Source organism: Dasypus novemcinctus, chromosome 12 (assembly GCF_030445035.2).
Source record: "Dasypus novemcinctus isolate mDasNov1 chromosome 12, mDasNov1.1.hap2, whole genome shotgun sequence".
NCBI classification, from domain to species: domain Eukaryota; kingdom Metazoa; phylum Chordata; class Mammalia; order Cingulata; family Dasypodidae; genus Dasypus; species Dasypus novemcinctus.
In genome coordinates this window covers 4,188,146-4,204,762 of record NC_080684.1, presented here as the reverse complement: position 1 = coordinate 4,204,762, position 16,617 = coordinate 4,188,146, and the positions used below count along the sequence as shown (strand labels likewise).

Below are 16,617 nucleotides of genomic sequence, written 5' to 3'. Positions count from 1 at the left end.
TTGTAAGTTTATTTGCTAGAATGACTCTATGGTTTTGGACAGGCCTAGCTCAGAGATGTCTTCCAATATATATACATTTATATTTAAGAAAAAGAATCACTTTGAAAAAATGTTGCCTGGAATTGATGGTGATCAGAAAGATCTGTGGGCTTTGTGCTTGACATAGCATAATAAACACACCTAACTATGCTAGGAAGGAAAATTGGCTTCATTGTCTAGTGGAAGAAGGAGATCTAACCAATCTAAAAATGACCTTTGTTGAGGGATTTTCTTACAACTTTTATACAGTTTTGCAACAGAGAAAGTCATTAAGTTGAGCTCTCTGAGAATGGGCTGGGGAGTTTCTCTAGTTTTTTATCTTGTTAACATCAAAACACATAGTAGTCCGGGGGTCTCTAATTCTCATGGTTATAAAGGTAGATGGAGTGAAGCATTACATGTTTTCTTATTTCCTAACAATGAGGAACTAACAGGTAAGGTTAATATCAAACTAGACTGTTCTATGTAATTTGTTACAGACACTTATGTACTCTATGGTGCTTGATAGGTTGCACATATATTACATTTTAAACTTGCTACAGAAACTAGGCTGAAAACATATAAGGCTATATAAGGAAACCATGAAAATGGAATAATTGACTACCTAAATTCATGATATAAAAGTAATGAAATGCAATTATTTTAATTTCAGTACAGTGAATTTTAAGATGACAAAATATATATTTCTTTATAAGTAGCTATGCCTAAAGTGCATTGCTTCATTTTTCTACAGAAATAATTTCTTCTTCTATTTTGCAAGATATATCTGAGTAATTTTGTAATCAACTCATGATTGCTACTAACTGGAGAGATAATCAGTACTAGGCAAAGTGAGATCATAGTCAAGAGATGACTTCTAACCTCCACATCCTTTCAAAAGTGCTTTGAGTCAAGCTTCCTCTAGGGAGACTAAAATGAAAAATAAAGATTGTGAGAGAGAATCTGAAGGTTACTGCCCTCAATTTCTTTCATTAATTAGCTTATCTTAAAAAGAACTAAGTGGAATTGACTGACATCTGTGAAATCTTTAGATTTTGTTCTTATGTTCTTATTTTGCATTAGGGTATTTCCTCCTGTAATGTCATGGTTTACAGGTGCTGCTAGTAGGTTTTAATTTGTGCACTAAAATCCATGGCCACTGAGTATTAAGATTACCAGGATGCTGCCTTTGCTTGCTCTTTTATATATCTTGAAAATTAAAAAACCAAAAAAAAATAAGCATTTTGGAACGTTAAAGCCGGCTAGAAATTACAATTTTTTTGAGAAATATGTCATTGCCTTCTTTTTCATAAAGGTCCATACTTATGGAAACCACTCATCTGGGGGAATGGATTATAGAACCATATGTTACAAACTGGATATTCTGATAGAAATCAATGCATAATGCCTAAGTATAGTAAATAGGCATAGTGCCTTAAAATATAGAATTTAGTTCTGATTACACTCATGCATCTAAATGGTCAAAAGGAAAAATATTTTCAGGAGCAGGTTATTTAATAGTGCCAGTAATTATTTAGCACTACTAAAATAGTAAACTTTGTTAAAACTCAAAATAAACTGAATGTGTTGTCCAAGCACATACAAGCATACATTGATAATTTAGTGTGCAAAATTCTTTAAAACCCAACTTATTCTTAGGAAAATCAAAATTAAAACTTAATCATTTCTTTTGGAAACCCCTAATATTTTGAAGTTTGAATATATATGTGGCATAATGAGACATACACTGGTTAGTCTTTCCCTTGCTTGATAGTAAAATATGCACACTCTTGAACAATTAAAAATTTCCTTAGACATTTTTTCAGCATAAATGTTTGAACTTGTATGGAGTCATATGGATCGCTGAGAAAATAATTGTAGGTTTAAGTTCCTCTCGGATATACAGATTAGTAAGAATCTTCTTGGTATATGTGCTTTAGAGTACTTACCCAGGACAAACAAAATCCATAAAAATGTGGGCTGTCTTTGAAAAAGCAGAAAGATTGGTTGTGAGAGTTTTGAAAGTGAATGACGCACAGTGTGGCTTTAGTAGATTTGTCTAGACTATCATCCAAGTTAATCAAGATGTGTCTTTTGAATTATAGGACTGATGGTATTATCATCTACATTAAAAGATAGTATGCCATCAAAATGGTACTTTTTCTAGAGAGAAAGAGCTCTGAACTACACGTTGTGAAAGCAGGTTCATTAAGACTCAGGTTCCTTGCCGTCTCAGTCCATTTGTTTTCTCATGAATAAGGGAGAGAATTTACACCAGGTGGGAGAGTCCTAATTTATTTTATAAATGATTTTAATCAGAAAGTATTCTTTCATTTGACTGCAGGCCTAGGGCATGTGAGGTCAAGTTAACTTATTGTGGATATACAATATTTCTGGATTTAAAATTATTTTATCATTTTCAAACAGAAACTTCTTTAATCTGTTACCTTTCAAGGAAGGGTTTGTGCAGTTAGACCACAAAGAAAGACCAAAATATGAACAAACAAATGTATAGTGAAAAATTATATGAGTGATGAGAAAAACAGTAGAATTATAGGTCATGGGAGGGGCAAACAACACCTTAGGTTGGAGCTCAATGAAGATATCTCCAAGGAAATGACAAAACAGAGACTGAAGGAACATGAGTTTGATGTGTGAAAGTGTTCGACGGGATTTCCACAGAAATGAAGGATGCTATAGTGTTCAGTGCTGAAATAATAGCTAACATGACTGTATCTGTGTTTTTCTGAGTGATGAATTCTTATTCAATTCTTGGATGCCTGGAGGAGTCTTAACTAAAAATTACTTAATTTGAAATGAAATATTTTGTTAAAGTGGAAAACCTAATTACATCAATCTTGATTGACATCTAGATTAATTAGATAGTAAGCTTTAGAAGAAGAGAATTTATTTAAGATTTCTGAGATCATGGTTGTATTCTGTTGTTTTAGAGCCAACAGTAGAATAATTTGAAGCAATTGAATAGTTGTCTGGGATTGTCATGTTAGTGTGCAGAAATGGGAGAGAAAGTGGGCTACAATTCATCCTTGAGATGAACTGTTAGAGTAATGCCATGGAGAACACAAGAAGAAGGAGTGACTAGGATAACTTGAATACACTCAAGGGACTGTGATGTCCTAGGAGTCTAAGAAAAAGTTCTCAAAAGGCCCAATTTGTCTTTACTTCCAAGTTATAGACTGAAGCACACACACTTGATTTATTCATGGGGAGCTTATTGGAGATGGCTAGTAGCATGATTTACTTAGGAAGTATTTGAGGTTATTAACTCATCATTTAAGGCTGTGTGAGAAAAGGGTAAACATGCTCCTGTTGATTTTAGGAAAAGATCAGGCAGAGGGGACATTTGGGTTCATAATAGAAGAGACAAAATAAGGTTAAATGATGTGGTGATTGTGATAGGAGAGATTTCAAAAAGATACAGGAAAAATAAGAATTCAGTTGGAGACATGCAACTTAACCAGGTGACATCCCTCTTAAATGAGAGAATGAGTGCACGAGTGGGTATGAGTGCACGAGTCACTAGACATTATGGTATTGTTGATGTGAATTTTTTAAAATTACATAATTCTCCTGGTTATTATATTAATCTCATTTGATAAAAGTAATGTGAAATGTGAGGCTAAGAGGTATTCAAACTATCAGATTTGAAGTGATTATGGAAGAATAACTCAGTTATCAAGTCATAGCCCTTTTCTCAGATACATTTGAAAGCACTAGGAGTTGTGATTCTGTAGTTATAAAGCAAGTTCTTAGTAATGTGCTATGTCACATGCAGTAATAAGTATGAGAGGGAAGTAGAACCACCTCCTATGTGGGCAGATGTGGAAAATATTAAGATATTTATTGACATACTGGGTAAATAAAGTTTTCAAGAAGCATGTGCTAAAATATGTATGCTATAATACATCTGACAGTGAATATTATATGAGGTGGAAGCTAATGTTTGGGAAATGGGTTAAATACAGTGGAGGTTTCCTTGTGACAGGAGAACCTGTGCATGGATTATTTGTAACAAAATATATGAAGAGGTAGTTTTGACAATAGGGAGATTATCTGATTATTTAACTGAGGCATGCCATTCCATGCCATGCCTAAGTGTGGGATGAAACCCTTAAGATATTTGAAATTGAAATATAGGAAGAAAAAAATTAAATCTAGGTGTGTCTTTGGCCACATAAAATTTTTGTATTATTTCAGCTCTCTCAACCTCTATTTGGGACATTTCTTTAATGAGTAAATTAACCTTTATCAGCTGGGTTACTGAGAAGATTAAATTATTAAAAATATGTCATTCTACAAACATGTTGAATACAATCATTTTCTTCCTGGACTTGCAGTACAAATGGCTAAGTTAATCTACATCTGTTCAACTCCATAATAGTATATCTTCTTTTTTTCCTTTTTCTTTTACTAATATACAGTCCTAAGTTTCTTAGTTGATTTCCAGATACATTGGGGCAAAATATATAACTCAGCATTAAGGGGGTGTCATTGTTAGACATCACATATGGAAGAACTAAGATGTTTAATGACCAAACATCAGGTAGGGGTCAGGGTAGAGCAGGAAATGAATGAAAGACCAGAAGACAAAAATGTATGTGAGAGAACAAATGCTTTTGCAAAAACCAATAATAACTGAGAAATTCAATTCTGCTTCCTCTTGTGGTGAGGACCCAATTCCAAATGTGATTTTGGTCAGGGTTTCCTATGTTTTGGAATCAGGGATGAATTAAAAGTCTCTGAGCATTATGGGCTAATTAATAAATATAACATGGATTTTCATGTACTTATTTGTACAATGAAAGTAATATATTCATTACCCAGAAAAGACAAGAATTCAAGCATCTTGTCTCTGAGAAAGGAGGGTCCTCTCCTTATTTCTCTTGAAAACAGCTCATGTTCTTTTTATTGATTGGGCTGGTGATACTCCTGGGTGAAGCAATAGGCATTCATGACAAGTGGGCCTGAAAGTTGTGGTCAGCACTTGAATCTTAAGATTCTTTCTCCATTCTCAGCTTATCCCACCTTCCACTCATCTCACTGTGTTGGAAAATCCAGAGGAAGATTAATACCAGCCAAGGTATTGGCAATGTAATCATGCAATCACAGGTGAGTAGTGAATTCTTTAACTGAAATTCCACCACTCTTGCCAGCAGAATGGAAGATTTCTTCTATTTGTGTGGATATTCCAAGTGTATTCAGGAGAAATTCAAGGATCTGAGATTAAATTAAATTTATACAGGATTCTAATAGTTATGGTAAGTTAGGGACTGAGCATGGAGTGTTTTCTTTTTCTCATACATCCCATGGCCTCAGTGGATAAATAATTCATGCATAATGTTAGTACCTGGGGTTGATGCTGGTGTGTAATGAATTTGTGTAACAGAGATGTACAAGAAGGAAATTATATAGTCAGTAGACAGGCTGAATTTTCATCTAGGGAGTCAATCCAACATTAGAGGTACTGTGGTGTAGGGGTAGGCATATTTGCCAGAAGCATGAAAAGGTTAGTAAATGAAGTAAATTAAGAGAAATGAGGAATAATTTATTTTCCCCAAATTAATTTTCTTAAAATTTTGATGGAATATATTTGCACATTTTGAAATATTTTTTAAAAGAAAACTAAAATTCATTTTACCACTGTTGTTAAAATTTACCAACTCAATTTTCTAAATAAAATTTATTCAAATTTTATTAATGGATGAAATGTATAGGATTTTTCCCCCTTCATTGTGGCAGTGGTTTCAGGAGCTTTGTTATTGATAGAATAAAATTTATTTCTCTGAAAATTTTTGAATTCTTGGAGAGTCAAGGATTCTTTTAATCTTTCACACACATATGAGATGAAAATAAAAGTAAGACAATGAAAATGTATTTGTAGACCCCAGGAAAAGTTGAGATTGTGAAGGTTCCTTCCATAGGAATCATCAGTATAATGCAGTTTATCAGTATAATTCTCTCAGTAGGACCTGGCCCATGACCCTGAATCCTCTGTATTTATACATTATAATGAATACCTGAGTTTTGTAGCTCTGAGGAAAGCAGTACTTACTGTTTTGATACCTATTCAGTTTAGCAGAATTCTAGATATTCCTTCACATTTCTCTGCCATTTCAATGAATGATAGACTCTGAACTGAATTTAGATAGAAAGCAATTCACACGTTAACATGCATTTGTTAAAATGCAAAACATATTTTAAATTATTTTGTAAAAGAGAGGGAAATTAGTTCATCTGTACAGGGGAATACTCTAGCCATACTCATTTTTTAGGACAAAATATTAGGGAAGTGAATATGGCTCAATGGATAGATCTTCCACCTACCATATAGGTCCAGGGTTCAATACCAAGGGCCTCCTGGCCTTTGCGGTGAGCTGGACTATGTGGGTTGCTGCCATGTGCAAGGAGTGTCACCCCACACATTGATGCCCCCCCATGCAAGGAGTGACCTCTGCACAAGGATTGCAGCCCCATGCAGGAGAGCAGACCACCCAGGAGTGTTACCTCCCTCACAGAGCTAATGTAGTAAGATGATGCAACAGAAAAGAGACAGAGAAGAGACAATATGAGATGCAGTAAACTAGGGAGCTGAGATGGAGCAAGAGAATGATCACTGCTCTCCCACTCCAGAAGGTCCCAGCATGGGTTCCCAGAGCCACCTAATGAGAATACAACAGACACAGAAGAACACACAGCTCATAAACACAGAGAGCAAACAATGGAGTGGGAAAGTGGGGACAAATAAGAAAAAAATGAAATATGGGTATTGCTTGTCTTACAATAAGTGTAAATTTTCTTAAAATATTTTGGAAAGTTTGGTTTAGTTTTGAATGTTAAATGAAAGCTTTATGATCAGAAAGAAGGCATATTTGTAAGTTTATTGGGAAATGTTCAGGAGTAATATCTTGTGTCATGTGATTTTCTTTTACAATGGGGTGTTCTGTATTCAGAGTGTATGTAGCTGAGAGTACATCTGAAAAGCAGATGACAATTAAGCATTGGTAATGTTGTTACTGTGACCCCATATACATTTTGAGTTTTATATATGCAGTTTCTGCTTCTTTAGTGCTATTATTTTGTACATCACACTCAAGACAAGGTTACATTAATGCTATGTGAACACAAATTATGGTGTTTTAGGAATTTGTGACCTTCAAGGATGTGGTTATAGACTTCACCCAGGAAGAATGGGACCTGTTAGACACATCCCAGCAAAAGCTGTTCAGAGAAGTGATGCTGGAGAATATAAATAATCTCATCTTAGTAGGTGAGACTCTCAAAATTTATCTGCTATCTATATCTGTCTCTTATCTACCATCTCTCTACCCTATCTACTTATATATTTATCATAAGTCATCTTCCATTTATTTTTTTCAAATATAAGCTTCTCCATATCGTATAATCTTTATTTTCTCTTATATTTCATATTTTATAATTTTAATACATTTATATTGTGTAATAAAAAATAAAACGGCCTAAATGGACGTTTCCTTATTTTTTTTATTTTCTAAGTTCATTTTTATTTTTTTATTGTTTTCTAAAGATACATAAATCACACACATTTTTACATTAAAAAATATAAGAGGTTCCCATATACCCCACTCCCCACATCCCCCACTCCTCCATTGACAGCTTCTTTCATTAGTGTGGTACATTCATTGAATTTGATGAGTACATTTGGAGGATTGCTACACAGCGTGTGTTATAATTTATGTTGTAGCTTACACTCTCTCCCATTCCATTCAGTGTATAATGGCAGGATATATAATGTCCTGCATCTGTCCCTGCAATTTCATTGAGGACAACTCCAAGTCCTAAAAATGCCCCAATATCACACCTCTTTTTCCCTCTTCCTGCTTTCAGCAACTCCCATGGCCACTGTCTCCACATCAGTGATATACTTTTTTCCATTCCTGGAGTGACAACAATTCTATACTGGCACACCAATAAGTCCACTCTAATCCAAATTTTATTCCTCCATCCTGAGGACACTGTGATGGTGATTTTATATATATCTAGTTCACCCCAGTAGAATTTAATCTTCTTGGTACAACTTAGTGACTTCCTTGAATCTCAATTTCCAACACTCAATAGTGTTCTGCGAACTCAATGAATACGTTTTGACTGTATAAGTAATTGACTATGGTGAAATAAGTATTCTCTCCAAGGGTTATGCTATGCTTCAGAATGTAGTATATCTTTGGAAATATATAATTTTCCCTATAGAATTTAGATCATTCTTTTGGGATTTATGTTAATTGAGTTATCTTTTAACATAATATTCAATTACTTTGGAAACAGATTTCTGCCCATTTAAAATATATATGATACTGCAGTTTCTTTTTGTACTAGTGCATGGGTAACAATAATGAGTAGTCCTTTCTGTAATGTGCAAAATCTCAAGTTAAAATTTCTGTTGAAATATTATCAATGATCTGAGTTCTAGGTTTTGTTATATTGCTCACCTTCGATGCTTACCTTATTCTTTGGTAACCTGCCATGTAGGTCATGATCATGCCCTGTTATTATCACAATTCAAAATTCAGGTAACTGTTTTTCCTTACAAACAGGATATCAGATCTGCAAAACAGATGTGTTTTCCCAGCTGGAACTAGTAGAAAGGTTGAGAGAAGAAGTAGTATTTCCTCAAAACCAGAGTTTAGGTAAGCTATAAGGGCCTGTGCATCAGAAGAGGGGTCTTATGAGATAGTGTGTATGTGACTTCTTTAAGTTTCCTTACAAGAGTTATGAACTCTAAAATACAGCTGAGGATATTGGGGAAATTTTAGTCACATGTGTTTGTTCCATATACTTCTCAAGCTTTATCAATGTCATTGGCTTTGTGAAAAAGATATTCAGTTATTATTGCAATTATGCCTTCACGTGATCCTTGTCCTTATTCTATTATTGGAATATTTTCCCCCTTTTTTTACCTCCCTGACATCCCAACTTCTTTTTTCTCATATTCCATGCCTGAAAATCTTTTCTGATCATAATGTCCTGTAATGTGTTCTTACCCCTAAAGTATTCATTAATTAGATATTCTTTGGAAATTTCTAAACTTTATTACCCTAATGCTTTTCTAACTATATTCTTTTTTTTTTTTTTTTTTTTGCAATTACTACAGGGAGGAAAAGTGCCTTTAAAATATATGATATGATTGAAATGATAGAATACCAATCTAACTTTATGAAAAATCCTTTGAAAATCATGGCATCGGTAAGCTCAATTTTTTTGAACCGTAGTATTCCAAATATATTCCTAGTAATGGGTTGAATTAGGAATTCAGTAAAATCATGAAATTGTAATTAATTTTGGGATTAAGTGCTAATCCAACAAAAATCTGTGATAGTTTGAATTAAGGTAAAAATTAGCCTAAACCTGAATTCTTATCTGAGTTACTGTAAAATGCAAATTGCATAAACATATTTCACATAATCTTTGAACCATCATGAAGTTCAAAATTAATCAGATACCTCTGAACTTAGATTGTTAAACTAGAGAATATCTGTATATGGAGTAGAATACAGTATGTATGAATCAAACACAGCAAGTATTTTCATTGAAGACTATCTATCACCAGTGGATTTGTCTTGGTTTCATATGTAGGGAAATGAAATTCATTTTATGGACAAATGTTTTACAATCTCACATCTCATTCCTTACAACAGAGATCTCACACCCAAAAGAACTCCTTTGAATATAATTATTTGCAAGAAGATTCTTCTCGCACATCTACAGTGAATCAAGATGCGTTAAATCACATGACAAAGAAATCGTATTTCAGAAAACCACCTCCAACAGTCCACAGAGATCATTCATCTTTTAACCAACATAAGCATATTCACCCTAGAAGTAAATCATATGAAAGTTCCCAAAGTGTTAAAAATTGTATGCAATGCTTTGACCTCAAACAATACAATGTAATTCCCATTGAAAGGAAGCCCTATGAATGTCGTCTATGTGGGAAACCCTTTAGTCATTATTCTTCCCTTAAATATCATGAGAGAACTCACACTGGAGAGAAACCCTATGAATGTCATCTTTGTGGAAAAGCCTACATTCACTCCTCTTCCCTAAAAATACATCAGAGGACTCACACTGGAGACAAACCCTATGCATGTCATCTTTGTGTGAAAGCCTTCACTTATTCCTCTTCCCTTAAAAAACATCAGAGAACTCACACTGGAGAGAGACCGTATGAATGTCATCTTTGTAGGAAAGCCTTCAGCCAACTTTCTCATCTACAACAACATGAGAAAACTCACACTGGAGAGAAATCCTATGAATGCCATCTATGCAGAAAAGCCTTCAGTCAACTTTACCATCTTCAACAACATCAGAGAATTCATACTGGAGAGAAACCCTATGAATGTCATTTTTGTGGGAAAGCCTTCACTTGTTCCTCTTCCCTAAAAAAACATCAGAGAACTCACACTGGAGAGAAACCATATCAATGCAATCTTTGTGGGAAATCCTTCAGTCGGTCCTCTTCCCTAAAAAAACATCAGAGAACTCACACTGGAGAGAAACCATATGAATGTCATCTTTGTAGGAAAGCCTTTAGTCAGTCCTCTCACCTAAGACAGCATGAGAGAATTCACACTGTAGAGAAACCCTAAGAATGTCATTTATCCTGGGAAGCTTTCAGTCAACATTCCCGTCATCAGTGACATGAGAGAACTCACACTGAAAAGAAACCATAGCAATATCATTTTTGTGAAAAAGCCTTCAGTCCTTTTTCCTAAAATATGAGAGAATGCACACAGGGAAACACTGTGAATGTCATATATGCAAGTATGCTTTCAGTTGGCCTTCCCATCTTCAATGACACGAGAGAACTCACACTGGAGGGAATAACTATGAATGCTATATTCTTGGGAAAGTCTTATTTCATCCCTGTAGCAGTTTGATATAATTGATGAACTCCAAAAAGAAATATTGGGTTATGCTTGTAATCTAATCTGTACCTGGGCATGAATGAGTTATGATTAGGGCATTGCATCCCTACTCCTTTGTGGATGGGGACTCACAGATATAAGGCATGGCAAAGAACAGAGTTGGAGATTTCTTATGTTAGATTTTGATGCTGAAGACCCAGGAAGTCAGCACCCAGTGGAAAGAGAAGCCAGCACAAGGAAGGAAGGAACCTTGAAGCCAGAATAAAGCAAGCCCCAGGAATGTAGGAACCCAGGAAGCCCAAACCCTCGCAGATGTTGTCAGCCATCTTACTCCAAATAGACTTTGGTGAGAAAAGTAACTTATGCTTTATGGCTTGGTATCTGTAAGCTCCTACCCCAAATAAATACCCTTTATAAAAACCAACCAGTTTCTGGCATTTTGAATCAGCACCCCTTGGGTTGACTAATACAACCCCTCTTCTATTAAAAAAAATCATGGAAGAACTCACCCTGGAGATAAACAATAATCAATGTGGGAAAGCATCCATTAATTATTCTAATCTTAGATGACATGAGAGAACTCAAACTGGAGAGAACCACTATCAGTTTCATCAGTGCAAGAAAACTCAGTCATCATTTCCATCTTCAACAACATGAGAAAATTGACTCTGGGAAAACTTCAATTTTCTAATCTTAAACACCATGAGAGGACTCACACTATAGAAAAAGACCCATGAATGCTGTCTATGTAGGAAACCTTTCACCTCTATTTTTGCCTTCAGGCAACATTACAAAATTCATGCTGGACAGAATCTGCTATGATATATATGGGGAAAACCTTAATTTTTCTAGCCTTAGGCAATAAGAGATAACTCTTCATATGGAGAGAATTCCTATGAGTGTCAACAATTTGAGAAAGTCATCAGTCAATATTGTCACTGCATTTGGTGAATACATTTTGGAGCACTGCTACACCACATGGATAATAGTTTACATTGTAGTTTACAATCTCCCCCAGTCCATTCATTGGGTTACAACAGGATATATAATGTCCAGCATCAATCCCTGCAATATCATTTAGGGCAAACCAAGTCCCAAAAGGGCCACCACAACATCCCTTCTTCCCTCTCCCTGCCCTCAGCAAAATACTGTGGCCTCTTTGTCCACATCAATGCTACAATTTCTTCCATTACTAGTCAGTAGTTCTACAGTAGAATACCAGTAAGTTGACTCTAAACCATATTTTATTCCTTCATCCTGTGGACCATGGGATGGTAATGTCCACTCTACCTCTATATCAAGAGGGGGCTTAGGTGGCAGAATTGGCCCAGTGGTTAGGGCATCCGTCTACCATATGGGAGGTCACAGTTCAAACCCCAGGCTTCCTTGACCTATGTGGAGCTGGCCTATGTGCAGTGCTGATGTGTGCAAGGAGTGCTGTGCCACACAGGGGTGTCCCCTGTGTAGGGGAGCCCCACACGCAAGGAGTGTGCCCCATAAGGAGAGCCGCCCAGCACAAAAGAAAGTGCAGCCTGCCCAGGAATGGTGCCACACACTCAGAGAGCTGACACAACAAGGTGATGCAACAAAAAGAAACACAGATTCCTGTGCCGCTGACAACAGAAGGGGACAAAGAAGATGCAGCAAATAGACACAGGGAACAGACAACCAGGGATGGGGGAGAAGGGGAGAGAAATCTTTAAAAAAAAAAATGGGGGGGAGGGCTTAGATCCCACATGGCTGATGGATGTGATTCTCCTTCCAATTGTAGGCAGTCTTGATTACTTCCCTGTTAGCTGACATGGGTAAGTCTAATACAGTGGAGAGTAGGATCTCCAGCTCTACTGAGGCTTATGACCAAGCTGGCCTATGGCCAGCCCAGAGATTGAAGTCTCCTGAGTATACACCAACCGCAGCACCAGCCATAGGTTCAGGAAAAGTGACAGAAGAGGCATGTGTACAAGTCACATCTTAGTTCAACTCAACCACACTGAGGAACACAAATTACAAAACAGGGCCCACTGATAAGGCACTGAACTCCAGAGCCATCTGCCATTACCTGTGTGTCTCCATAGTCCTTAGGAGCATGAGTACCTGGGGTTGTATCTACATTGGCTGTCTCTGGGATTCTTCTGAGGTGTGCATAAGCAAGACCTCTCTGATGACCTACTGACCCTTTTTTGAAGACTCTTAGCCATGAAAACTCATTTGAGTTTACCATTTCCCCTTTTATTCAAGATATTTTTCTGGTTGCATCACCAGTTATTGATTTTTAGTAATCCCTTGGCACCAGGGAGGCTCATCCCTGGGAGTCATGTCCCATGCTGTGGGGAAGGTAATGCATTTACATGCTGAGTTTGGCTTAGACAGTGGCCACATTTGAGCAACATGGAGGCTCTCAGGATGTAAGTCTTAGGCACCCTGCACATGAAAAGATGCCTGAAATCACTAGCTATTAGGGAAATACAAATCAAGACTACATGAGATACCATCTTACTCCCATTAAGACTGGTAGCTATTAAAAAAAAAAAAAGATGAGAGGATGTGGAGGAATGGGAATACTCATCCACTAATGGAGGTAATGCAGAAGGATCCAGGCATTTTGGAGGACTGGTGGTTTCCCAAAATGCCCAGAACTTCCACTGCTGGGTATATACCTAAAAGAACTACAATGTAAACTATTATCCATGTGGTATAGCAGTGCCCCAAAATGTATTCACCAAATGCAGTGAATATGCCACACTGATGAAAGAGGTTGTTGATGTGGCAGGAGTGGAGGGGGGTTGTGTGTGGAGCATGTAGGAACCTCATTTTTTTTAATTTAACATTTTTTTGTGATCTATATATCTTCAAGAAATACAATTAAAAAATAAACTTCAATGTCGAAAAGGAATGTGGGGTGCTTTTGGGTTTCCAGGAATTTGTCCATTCCCTCTAAATTATTCATCTTGTCATACAATTTTTCAAAGTATCCTTTTATGATACTTTATTTCTGTAGCGTTTGTGGTGATACCTTGTTTCTTATTTTATGTATTTGCACCTCTTTCTCTTTGTTAGTCTATAGGCTTGTCAATTTTATTAATCTTCACAAAGAGCAAACTTTTGTTTTTTCAGTGCTTTATTTTCAATTTCACTTAGTTCTGCTCTAATCTTTGTTATGTCCTTCTTTATACTTCCTTTGAGGTTAGTTTGTTGTACTTTTTCTAATTCCTCCACGTGTCCAGTTAGATCTTTGATTTTACCTCTTTCTTTTTTTAATATAGTCATTTATGGCTAAGAATTTCCCTCTAAGTACAGGTTTTGCTGTATCCTGTAGCTTTTGATTCCTTGTGTTGTCTTTTCATTTAGTTTCGATGTAGTATCTGATTTCTTTTGCAACATCCTCCTTGACTCAATGATCGTCTAAGAGTGCATTGTTTAACTTCCATATCTTTGTTCCTAATCTGCTCCTCTGTACTTTACCAATTTCCAGCTTCATTCCATGGTTGCCATTATACTTTGTATAAGGTCTTGCTGAATTCATTGAGAGTATTTCTAGGGCCTAGCATATAATCTATCCTGGAGAATGATCCGTGTCCTATTAAGAAGAATGTATATCTGGATGTATTTGGGTGTAAAATTCTGTATATGTCTTTTAGTTCCAGACGCTTTATGTATTATTCAATTCTTTGATTCTTTGATTCTTTATTGATTCTCTGTTGAGATGTTTTCTCTAATCCTGAAAATGCTGTTTTAATGTCCCCACCATAACTGTAGAGGCATCTATTTCTTCACATAGTTTTTCAAACGTTTGCCTCATGTATTTCTAGGAGTCTTTTTTATTTTTTTAATTCATTTTTTAAAAATATTACATTAAAAAAATATGAGGTCCCCATTCACCCCCACTGCCCCCAACCCACCACTCCCCCCACAGCAACTCGCTCCCCCATCATCATGACACATCCATTGCATCTGGGCATCACTGTACCTCATGGTCAATGGTCCACATCATAGCCCACACTTTCCCATATTCCATCCAGTGGGCCATGGGAGGAACTAGAATGTCTGGTAATTGTCCCTGCAGCACCACCCAGGACAACTCCAAGTACCGAAAATGCCTCCACATATCATCTCTTCCTCCCTTTCCCCACACCCAGCAGCCACCATGGCCACTTTTTCCACACCAATGCTATATTTTCTCGATTACTAACCACAATAGTTCATGAATAGAATATCAGTAAGTCCACTCTAATCCTTACTTTATTCCTCCATCCTGTGGACCTTGGATTGATTGTGTCCATTCCACATCTATGTCAAAAGGGGGCTTAGATTCCACATGGATGCTGGATGGAATCCTGCTTTCAGTTTTAGGCACTGTTGGCTCCATGGTGTGGTGGTTGACATTCTTCAACTCCATGTTAGCTGAGTGGGGTAAGTCCAATAAACCAGAGTGTAGGAGCTGAATTCTGTTGAGGCTCAGGGCCTGGCTATCATATTGTCAGTCCAGAGATTCAGATCCCCTAGATATATCTTAAACCCCAGCACCAACTACAGTTCTGGTAAAGTAACATGAAAAGCTTGTGAAAAGAGATCACATCTGAGTCCAGCTCCATCACGCAGAAACACCAACTCCAAAGAAGGGCCAAATGACATGACAGTGAACTCCATCTGCCATGACCATAAAACCTGTGGGTCTCTTTAGCCCTCAGAAGAACCAATACCTGGGGTTGTATCTACTTTATCTGTCTCTGAGACTCTGCTCAGGTGTGCATAATGGCAATCCTTCTGATAACCTCCAGACTCTTTTTTAGAGACTCATAGCCATATAAACTCATTTGTCCTTTCCATTTCCCCCTTAATTTAGGTCAAAAAGCATTTTTAACTCCTGGTATTACATGTAGACAGGAATATTCTGCTGGTCTGAGTTGAACGTTTTATTCAAGGTCATTTTCTAGTTACATCATCAGCTGGTACTTGGTAGTGATCCCTCGGCACCAGGGAAGTTCATCCCCGCATGTCATGTCCCACGCTGGGGGGAAGACATGGCATTTACATGCTGAGTTTGGTTTTGAGACTGGCCACATTTGAGTAACATGGAGGCTCTCAGGAGGAAACTTTTAGGAAGAGTGCTGCTCTAGGCCTTGTTCTTATTTCAGGTGTATAGGCTCACAAGCATAGTCATTAGTATCAGGGGCTCACTGTTGGACCCTCATTCCTTCCTGGTCCTTGACGTTGCACCTGGGGGACTGCCGCTGCTCCCCTAGGGACCACAACAGAGCCCCCCTGGCCAGGAAACCAGCACCCCCCCCCAGCTGTTGTTTTTGTTTCCACTATGAATATATCCAAACATTTCCATGCACCCCGGACACATTCCCTGTATAACTCCCTGTCAACCATATGTCCCCTATCAATAACATCCCATACCAGTATTCCTCCGCTGCCATTGTTGAACCACTCTGTGATCCAAAACTTCCTGAAAAGTGAAGCCCAATATAATGCCAGGTTCCCTTAATAGTAAAATGGAATATAGCAATGAGTTTAAAGGTTAGATATAGTATACATACTAATTTGGAAAAATTCTACATCCTTTTTCTTTTCTTTTTTCCTCATTATTAAGCTTCTCTTCACAAGAGTTATAGATCACAGTAATTAATTTATACAATATACAGTACTCCCACATATCCATATAAAACCTTTT

At 37.0% G+C, this 16,617-nt stretch overlaps 1 protein-coding gene across 1 annotated transcript in view; it reads left to right on the top strand.

Annotated features, from left to right (window-relative positions):
* Positions 1 to 16,617, top strand: part of LOC131280544 (zinc finger protein 705F-like) — a 106,299-nt gene that overhangs the window by 77,819 nt on the left and 11,863 nt on the right. The window contains exons 2-5 of the mRNA XM_058307775.2: positions 5,055 to 5,148; positions 7,180 to 7,306; positions 8,610 to 8,702; positions 9,167 to 9,258. Of these exons, the coding sequence (XP_058163758.1) occupies positions 5,137 to 5,148; positions 7,180 to 7,306; positions 8,610 to 8,702; positions 9,167 to 9,258 (324 nt within the window). The 5' untranslated portion in view covers positions 5,055 to 5,136. The remainder of the gene's footprint in view (positions 1 to 5,054; positions 5,149 to 7,179; positions 7,307 to 8,609; positions 8,703 to 9,166; positions 9,259 to 16,617) is intronic.